Here is a 10561-nt window from a genome sequence, read left to right as displayed (position 1 = left end):
GAACAAGGAATGAGTTACAATGCTTAGTTTGGGTCTGTTAGGAGATTTAGTGTCAGTTTATTCCATGTTTCTTCATTTTCTTAATGCTTCCCCGTATCTACTTGACACTGAGCAGTCTTGCAGACAGGGAGCAAGCCTGTGGAACACAATGGGGCCTGGCAAGTCCCTGTGTTCCTACAGAATACTAAAAGTATTTAAAGATAGTGTAGTCTATCTTTAAAGGATCTGGTTTTAACAATAACGTAGCTAAACACATAGCATACACATCCTGCAGCCCTTGACTGACAGAAAAACTAAGAGCTCTAGTTTAAAATGACAGGATCTTTTTATTATTGTATCAGTAATAAAACAAGGACGGTAGCATCAGAGGACCTACTGTGATCTGTACCATGTCTTTCAGTCACATTAGAAATGATCTGTAAATCAGTTTGACAGATTTCATCAGTTGGAGCAATATATGCTGGATACACACCCCAGTACACATGTTGAAAGGGATGTTCAAATTGCCATTAGTTCAAAACCCAGTCTGGTTTTTACAGAATGCAGTGAAATCAAGTGGAAGGAATAAAACACCATCAGTGAAAGAAGGAGAGTTAAACACCAGCTGACAAGAGAAAGGTAACAAGCACTTGGCATTCAGTTTGTAAGCTGAGTGGTGTGTACCAGGAAGAACACCAAAATAAAGCTTTTAAGGCAAAATACATTATACTTTCTTACTTTTTGATAGTGGGCAGGGCTGCAGCAGGACAGTGGCTCTTGGAGACCTACACTTCAGGTCCAGGCAGTGTTACAGAGGTGACACTGGTTTGCCCCTACCGGGACAGTTCACTTTGTCCCCAGAAAATCGGGGTATCTGTGGGCAGCTGCAGCTATTGCTATCCAGTTTTGGAAAGAGGAAGACCATGGGTTATAAGGGGGTTTAAATGAGAGTGTTTGGTCCCAGTTCTACATCTTGCCTCTGAGGTTCAGCTTCTTGGATTTAGGTGTTTAAAGGTAGTATCTTTGTTCTAGCTTTTGCACTTGTCTAATGAGAGACACCTTTCATCACCTGAGGTACGTTTCATGCAATAGTTACTGATTACTTTGAAGAAATTTGAGATTTGATATTTGTGAAGCAAAAGGAAAAGTAATACTGTAACTGAAATCTTCTTTATTCACAAGCCAAATGTACCCAGTAATTCCTTCCCACTGTGAGGTTCCATACACAGCATGAGCATTGTCCTTCCCCTTGTCTTGCAGGGACTCACCATGTACATACAGGTACTTAATGGAAAAAAAAAGCAGAGTTTAACTTTGCTCCTTTCAGGAGGACAATTTTGTACTCATGGAACTCTTTTCAAATCCCAGCTTCAATGTGATCCAGAATCTCTGAGATCAGTGGTGATCTTGGGACAGTGGAAGGCAGAGATTTTTGCAGGTGCAGTGCTGTGATCTCTCTGTCTGCTATGGCTGGTATTGTATTACTGGTAGTTGGCCTTCTGCATTCCAGAAGCTTGGTAACGTGGTGTTGAGCAGCTGTGGCCTGCTTCCTAGGCTGCTGCCTCAGGATGGTTGCTGGCAGACTCTTGCAGGAATACAAGAGGCAGAACAGAACACAACTCCTGCAGCCTTAGCCTGTGTTCGCTGAGAAGCTGCTGCCATGGCCAGTGGGGGGTTTGGCTTTTTTCAGATAAATTTTGTTTGCCCTCCTTCCTCCCACCCCTATTTAAAAAACAGCAACTTGATAGCACAGCAGCAAATGCACATTAATATCAAACAGAATTTTCACTACCGTTTTTGTATTAACATGCCATGTCAGAATGTAAAGTGAGCTGGATCTGCACATGGGACCACTCTTGCTGTTAAAGGCTTTAGGCTGGAAGAGAGCCCAAAATTCTTAGAAGAAATCCAACATTTCTCGATCAAATATTAATTACATGCTATATAGAATTATATATTTCAAACAAGTTTTATAAATAAAAAGCTAGGCCTTTCAAACCATCACCAATATTAATTTTGGATTTAAAAGATTATGAAAGATAAACAACCACATAACTGTGAATTAGAAAAATACTGGCCTAGGTTGCATAAAAACCTCCATTAAATAAATATGGAAAGTTTTCACTATGAAAATTCAGTGGCGTCGTACTTAAAAAAGCCATAATGAATTAACCATCCCTTAATGACACTTAGGTTGTGTTTCACGAATCACAAACACACACAGGAAGTCAGATGGCCCCAAAAGGTGATGGACTGGGTTAATACAGTTTAACAGAAAGTGCTCTTGGTGTGTGCTGCTCCTCCATGCCAACTCCCTGACTGCTGCTGCAGGTGCCAGCTGCAGACCCTGTTACTCTTCTCCTCCAGGCTGCCGTGCTGGCCCACAAGGTCCAAAGGCTGCTCCGGGAGGCGACTGTGACTGAGCCTGTGCATCCATCCCTCAGGCCATTGGTTTCACCTCGGGGTGGGTTACAGTGAGCGGTTCTGGTTTCCAGTCTGGCTGGAAGAAGTGGATGTCGAATGTCCGTGCCCAGTTCTCGAAGACGCGTTTCTCGGTGATGAAGCGGTGGTGGCTGCCCTTGCGGCCCCGCTCGTGGGAAATGTACATTGTGCACTCGTCAGGTCCCAGAGGTTCATAGTAATGATAAGGTACTGAAAGATGATTAGGATCCCTGTGGAAAAAAGAAAATAGATGGAAGCCTAAGATGTTCTTTTTTGTTGATTGAAAAGATGCTATCTTTAATGAACTGATGGGCTCAAATCCACTTTTTCTCCCAGTTAAACTAGGTAGCTGGTTTTTTTCTTGCATATCTAATACATCAGAATGGGGCAAAGGTGTTTTCTTTGCTTTTTCTTCTGCTCTCCTTTAATCCTCTTCCTCCCAGTTAAATGAAGGACAGCAGTAGCTCAGAAACAAGGGAGAGTGCTGCAGGGCTGTTACTACTATAAAATTTGAAGTAAACTGCTTAAAAGAGATTTAAATCTAGATTGTTATTTGTAAAAGGTCTTGCAGAGGTATTTACTGAACTGGGGGAAGAAAGAGAAGATGATAGATGGAGGTGGTTATCTGTGTCACATCAGCTTAGCTGAACATTCCCAGCACGCTGTGCGAGGTTCCGAGACCGCAACTTCAATGAGTGTCTGCACACCAGGTCAGTGGGACAGGCTGCTGTTGCTGGGATGAGTTCTGATGCACAAATGAGTTCTTTCTTTTACAACAGCAGCTTTCATGTATCTAAGCTAAAAATTAAAACAGTTCACCCATGGTATCTGTCTGACCTTGTGAACCCATTCACATTTCCCAGCGGGAGATGAGTGACTTGTGACACACAGGATATGCCAAACACCAATTAGACACTTAGGATAAAGTTCATTTTAGCAGTTCTGACCTCAGTGTTTCCATGTAACATTCTGTAAATGGCACATTTGTATTATAATAAGCCAGAGCAATTCATTCTCCTTTTGTTTTAATCTCTACATTAACCTGTACCCATTATGGTTTTTTACCTTGGGCACAGGCATTTTGGCTGACACGAACTCACACAACTCTCTCTGTCATAAATTCAAAGAGAGCAAGCTGTACCAGACAGAATTACCCAGTTGTATCCCTCTCTCCCCAGTTGCTACCAACTACTTTGCTGTGGCAGAGAATTTCCCAATATCAGCATTTAGTGAAGCCTTGGAGCTGCTCTGTGTTAAAGCTTGAGCTGAACAGGACCCTAGCACAGAGCAAGAAAACTGATACAGATTCAGGGCTATCAACTCTAATATACAGTGGATTATTTTCATTTTGAAGAGCTAATGTTTAAGCTCACTTTCAAATGAATGCATCCACAACCTGTCTGTAGTCTGTGCTGGTCATTATTTTTACTGTGTAATTCTGTCACCTACGCAATTTTCTGATTTTTCTTATTTTGCCATTATCCATATTGTATATGCAGAGGTAATGTATGATATTGCTGCTGCTTTCCATTTGTGCCTTAGATTAACGTTTTAGTTCAATCAATCTGGCTTCCTCGTAACACAACATCGTGATCAATCTTACAGGACCAGAATAACAATAAAATTACATTTCTAGAATAAGATGGATTCTAAACTTATTAAATATATCCTCACTGGAATACATAAGAATGAAACAAAATCCTTCATCACCTCACCTACAGAAGACATATTTGTAATCTAAAGCTGCCCTTCATATTGAAATTTATTGCTTCTAAACTACAACTATTAGAACTCAATCTTCAATTAATTTTTCACTTTTTTGATACATTGGACCTCTTATTGTCACTTAAATGAATCATTTGTAAGGTTACTGTAAATCTAATAGGATACATTTCCATGTGATGTATTTTTGTTAAGAACTACTCAACAAGTAGGCCTCTGCCTCTTGTTTAGACTGCTCCTCCTTCTTGCTCTGAACCCAGATTTTACTCTTGGGTCATTGAGGGTAAACCTGTATTGTAAATTTACTGCTTTAAATTTAGGATTAGTAAAGTTGAAATTGTATCTCCAACAGACTTGGGGAAAATGCTGCCCCAGTTCACAGGGCAAAGTGAGCCTGTGAGGCTACTGGTCCCAACACCTCCAGGTGAGGTGTTTTTGAAGCCAGGGATTCCACATTCCACAGAAGGCTCTGAACTAACAGCAGTGTATCCTAAGTGCATGTTCTTAGCTCCTGCCAGGCTGGAACAGGTCACTGCATCCTGTGCACCATCCCACCAGAAACAGCCCAGAAGCAGCTGATGCACAGGGCCTGGAGGGTGAGAGAGGCAGGAGCTCAGTCCAGGCAGCCTGTGGGGCCCAGGCACCCCATGCTGGGAGCTGCCCAGCCTTGTGTGCAGGTCTGCTGGCTGAACTGGGGGTGAGATCAGTGCAGGAATGGGGGCTGGTGGCTAGAGACCTCTCTACGACTACTCTGCAGCTGACTGAGGTTTTAAGGCTAAATTCCAAAAGCTGTTCTTTGAATTTAGGAATTCTGAAAGACATTTAAATATGGAGGACCTTCTCATTTAATGGGAGTTCTGGATTCTCCTAGATTGCATGCTAGTAAGCTTTGGATTTGAACTCTGGCTTGAGTACACCATAACCCAAATTAACTGTGCTGTGTTATCTTCTAACTCTGCAATTAGCTTGTGTCACCAGCAAATGAAATGCATGAGTAATTTCTATACGGAAATTGCTTGCCACCTCATTTATTAACATTAAAACAGATGCTGTTTTATCACTGACTGATACTGGACATTAATCAGTATTTTGTCAGACTCTGCATGCATATTAATATCACAGCTGGGAGGAATCTGGGGAAGTTCCTCTGTAAAATATCCTGTACCTCCTGCCTGATCATCTGCCAGCACAGCACCCATGGAAGTGCTTGTACCCCTCTCAGGCAGCTACTGTTTACCCCTTGAGTGCACATTTTCCCACAGATGGTATCCACCTACAGCAAAAGCTGGAAGTACAGCACAAAAGAAACAAGGCAGGAAAACCAGGCCACCCTATACCACAGTCTGGTCAGCCTTTTCCTTAGAAATGAAGAGCCATAATAAATCAACCCTCTAAAACTATAGGTATTCCCACAGTTTGTAAAGTAATTCATATCTTGATGGGTGAATAAAAAGTGTCATTTATATGTTGAGTGATGGGCAAGGTGGTGGGTCAGGACTATGAACGTTTCTAGATAATTTTTTTGCTTTCTATTCCCAGGATCCCATTCCCATAATTACTCCTGTTTTCCAAACCATGTATGCATTTTGTTATTAAGGTAAGGAGGTGAGGCATATGGACCAAAGAACAGGACTAGCTCACATACAGCTTACAGTCCTTTGGGCCTCTCTTCCCATCAAGCCCTGATAAGCTCCAGGAAATGTAACCAGCAACAACTGCTGCTTTGCATTTGATTTAAAGGAACTGAAGAGAGAGAGAGAGACAGAGAGGTAAGAAAACACTAAAGTATTTCAAATACCAATTTTCAGGTGAATTATCATGGAAAATAGCCTGGCAGTCAAATGAGGATTCTTCTAGGAAAATTATCTGGTTCAAAAACTGGAACAAAAATTATTCGCATTAGTTAAAATAAGGCTCAGAATGAAGTGTTACCCTTCTGGGAGCTCCAGAAGGCCCATGAGGAGGAGAAGAGTTAAAGAGGGTTCATCTCACTAACCCCTTGAGTTTTCCTTGTGTACATGAGTACCCTGAGACCTGCCAGGAACCAGCCTTTCTGTCCCTGCTGCCCATAATCCCACGGACAGGGGCTGGAATTCTTACTACCTCATTCAGGCTTGTCTTGTCCTTCCCAGCCCTGCTGCTGAGCAGTCACAAAGGGAAGCAGCAGCACTGCAGTGCCTTCAGGAATTGTCGTGGTATCTGGGCACACTGTCAGGCTGCTGCTGAAGGGAGGCAAGAGGACAATCCTGCATGTCCCAGTTCAGGAGTGAGTCCTGTGCATGCAATGGGCTGCCAAAGGGAGTTCTGAGAGGGAAATGCTTCCCATCTGGAGTGCTAATTTACTCCAGCAAAGGCTAGGATTGGATCCTTGGGCACTGGAAAAAATACAGCAAGATGGCTTGTCTGTATTGGGACAAATGAGTGAGAGGTGTACACACTTGCCAAAAATGTTTGCAATGTGCACGAAAGCACAAGCTTTCATCTTGTTACAGAATGTACAAGTCTGAAGTATTTAGCAGCATGAGAGCAATATCAAGCCATTAACCCTTACTACACCATAAATCTGTAGCGAGCAAAGGGGTTTGAAAGTACATATAATTTTGCTGTAAAGTGCTAGAAATTTATAATAATCAGGACACTAAGTCCAGCTCAGCTATAAAACCCAGTGTCCAGTGAAAGTAAATAGAAATGAATCTAAAGCACCTTGTTGCAATTAATAGTGACAAATCTTTTAGTCTGTGCTCCAGACTCCTGGACTATTTTTCCTGCACGGGTGCAAAGCAATTTGGTTAATGATCTTAAGGTAATAATTTGTAGCAGAATCAACAGCACGATATTCGCGGTACCTTTGAGGTGTCCTTCACGTTACAGATGTGACACTAATTTAGTTCCATGACAGTGATCACCACACTCATTACTTATTCCACAAATTAATACTTAAAAATGAATTGGTATCTATCTGCTGAAGTTATAAATTTGGTGATATTAATTCTGAATAGAAATAAGATTTTTTGGGGTTCATTTTTTTTTTTTTCAATCTTAATGATTCTGCAGTTGCACCGCAAGTAGGATATCCAAACCATCTAGTGCACACACATTTTTGTTGTTTTGTTGGGATTTTTTGTTTTGTTTTTTTTTATTTCAATGGTAGATTCTTATTCTGTCTGACAGAAAACCAGGAAATATGGCTTACAATTACAGAATATTTCTTTCTTTCTGCTATTCTGTTCTGTTGTCTTATTTCTTTGAAAGGAAGCACTGTTTCAACTTCTTAATGAGTGGCTGAAGAGCAAGCTAAGAAGGTTAACTCTATTTATGGCAAGAAACTCCTTTCATAGATCTTCATGGACAGCTTCTTCCAGGCATGGCAACTACAGTTTTCCCCTTCACCACCTGGGGAATCAAGCTGAAGTAAAGACACTTCATATTACTTTGATTAAGAAATGACCTTTTCCCTTTTTACAACCAGGTGTGCATAGCTTTATGTTAAGATTTTTTTATGAAGACTGTAAGAATAATTACATCTATCACTGGTAGGATTGATCTACAGCCTTCCTTGTATTAGAATTTAAGTCCATTTGATTTCAGTGTATTGGTTCCATGAAAGCCTTTTATATTGTCTCAGTGACATTCTTCATCTCTCTTAAAACAGTTTGTTTGGGTTTAGTTGGGTTTTTTATATGTATCTAAATTATTCTGAATTTTTCTGAAAAGTCAGGATTACACATTATTTTGCAGTAAAATGCTGTATTTTGTATTTTTAGATAATCAATTTAAGAATTACTTCCATGTGCCACTGGAATACAGCCACATCCGGAGTAAGACAGACCAGCCACTTACAGAAACTGTAGTAGTATGTCTTGGCCAACTGAGATGACAAAGGAATGAGATGCTGTGCTGTAGAAGGTATTTGTGTTGTCTGGCATATCTGATCTAGTTTGCTATTTTCCTTGGAGAATTCATGATGAAGTCTGGCAGTACATCACAGCATTTATCATCAGTGTTTTGTTATAATTTGTAGAAATTCTCACAAAGTGGAGTTTAGCATTGACATTTTATGCTGTGATTTCTTCAGGGATTTCTACAATGTGCCCAAGACAAATGCAGATTCCTGAGCAATCCTTTTATGTGCTCAGAGGAAAGTCAAAGCTGTCCCATTCTTTGAGACTAAGTCAGCACTGCTGCCTTGCCCTCCCTGCCCCTGAGAGGCATCTGGAATTACCCAATGAACCAGACTTGAGAGAGATCACTACATTTGCAATAGGAAATTTAAGCAAGTACTTCTTGGTGAAAGGGGTCTGTGAGCAGGTGATGAAACGTGGCACTGAGGCCTCATTCCAGACTGGTTCCAGCTCTTCATGGGTCACCCAGCAGGACAAATGGGATCAGCACTGGCTGTGGGCAGGAACCACTCAGTGCTGGGCTAGTGCCTGGCGGGGCAGGTGAGACTTATGTCAGCATCAAGATTGCTGATGTAATACAAGTATGTAATACAATACTGGTATCTTGTGGCTAATGTAATTTTGGTCCAGCACTAGAAGTCCTGAGGACTTTCCCTGTGTCACTGATCCATAATGGGAAACCTTAAGCAGGACCTGGGGTCTGCGTCCTGAACACGGCTGGAGGCGCAACCCCGCTGGAAAATGTGCACAAGCTGTTCCTTTACACAGCAGCTTCCACTGACTGAATTTGTGCTGCTTCTGCCTCCTGTGACCCAACCCCTGCCATGCCCAAAATGGGTGATTACAGGACTGATTCTCTGGGTCCAAATTCAGGGGGAGGGGTTTCGTGGGGATTATTTAGGAAGCTGCAAGATTAGCATTCATGTGACAGAGGTACAACAATCTTAATTTGAGTTGCAGAGAAAGTTCAATTTAGAAACTAGTCACTGTGAGAACACTGTTCCTCTATTAATTTGGGGGGGAACTTGAAAAACAAATTAAAAGTAATGTTTTCCAGTACTTCTTTCTTCAGATTAATTTCATGCCAATTATTGCATTACTTTTAGCTGATAAATATTCAGAGACTAAAAGAAAGCAACAAGATGGATTAATTCTCCCACAGTACAAACAAAATTTTAAAGTATTTTATATAACATAATTAAATGTCGTTTGTTGTTTTCAGAATGAGATCATGGGACATCTTAATTAATTGCTTTAAGACGACTGAAGACTTGTTGCAGAGCAAAAAAGATTAAAATATTCAGATATTTATCTGTAACATTAAATTTGTTGGCTAATAATGGTTCTAAAATAAATCCTACCTGCAGAAATCCGGTGGCACCATGCCATAAACATTTATCCTGTCACAGAGCTCTAATGCGATAGTCATTGTGAACCAGCCCGTGCTAAGCCAAGTGTTGGATATCTTCCTGAAAGCAAAAACATAATTAAGTTTCTAAGCTGGCAAATAATTCTTGAGATTTATTTATTTATTTATTCATTTATTCATTCTGAAGCAATTTCTCAGCATTTTCTTCATTCTCATAAAAAGCTTTGAAAATTGGGCAACCAAGACTACTGTGCTCTTCCATTTTTTAATGATTTTTCTGGTGCTTCCTGTCAGTGGAATAATCTAGGCAGAAGCTGCCCTTGCTGTAAGTAATTTTAGGCACAGCAACATTAATATTTAGCTGACCTTTTGACTTGGTTTCTAGAAGCTCCCAGCCCCTCACTGTGACTCCTGGTTGGAAACTCTTTAGAGTTGGTTGCAGCTATGACTGTTCCATGGCCAGCCTGGGAAATCTTCATCCTAGGAGCCACCCAGGTGCCATCCATCCCTGCCTGGGGGAACCTTTCAATGGGAATGACAGTGCTGGCAGGGAGCCCTCTAAGGCAGTGCCTCTCCTGCCTTCACTGCAGGCTGGGACATGGCTTTAAAAGAAGCTCAAGTGATCCCAGCATAAATTATGCAAAGTAGGAGATAACTCCATGTAAAGGGATTTACAAGTTGTGTTTAAATTTTGCTGTATCACAGGTTCTTATCTGCAAAGTGGCAACAATAATGTTTTCTGTTCCTCTCCTGTGCTTGGCAGTGCTGTTTAGTTTCTACGAGCTGGGTTCTGTGATGGCTATTGGATGCCTGGCACATGAACTGGAATTCCCAGTCCTGTGTTAAGTTCCTGTACTGGCTCTGTGTTGTGGCACTCTAGGAATGGGAGGATCAAGAAAATTCCAGCAAAGAAAACATCTTAGAGGTGTCACAAGGGCATGTGTAGGGGCTGGCACCTCTCTTAGACATGGACGCACATAAAATTGGGTGTTTGCTCCAAAGAAAACGAGTTCACTCAGAGGTCTCCTTTCAAATGCTGTTGAAGAATAAGACAGGAATTCTCCCTAATGGCTCCTCATCCAGCTAGGAAAGTCCCACAGGAAGAAGTTCAAGCTTGTGTTATCTTTAGCCCAAAGAGTCCTCAGAT

The 10561-nt window shown here is 41.3% G+C and overlaps 1 protein-coding gene across 1 annotated transcript in view; it reads right to left on the bottom strand.

Annotated features, from left to right (window-relative positions):
* Positions 1–301: 301 nt before the first annotated feature.
* ST6GALNAC5 (ST6 N-acetylgalactosaminide alpha-2,6-sialyltransferase 5) overlaps positions 302–10561 on the bottom strand; it is a gene marked incomplete at its 5' end in the record, with an annotated part of 120100 nt that continues 109840 nt past the window's right edge. The window contains 2 exons of the mRNA XM_008640880.2: positions 302–2651; positions 9407–9514. Coding sequence (XP_008639102.2) covers positions 2420–2651; positions 9407–9514 — 340 coding nt within the window. The remainder of the gene's footprint in view (positions 2652–9406; positions 9515–10561) is intronic.

This window comes from Corvus brachyrhynchos, unplaced genomic scaffold, assembly GCF_000691975.1.
Source record: "Corvus brachyrhynchos isolate BGI_N302 unplaced genomic scaffold, ASM69197v1 scaffold48, whole genome shotgun sequence".
Taxonomy (NCBI): Eukaryota; Metazoa; Chordata; class Aves; order Passeriformes; family Corvidae; genus Corvus; species Corvus brachyrhynchos.
The sequence above is the reverse complement of the archived record's forward strand: the minus strand, read 5'-3'. Positions and strand labels throughout refer to the sequence as shown.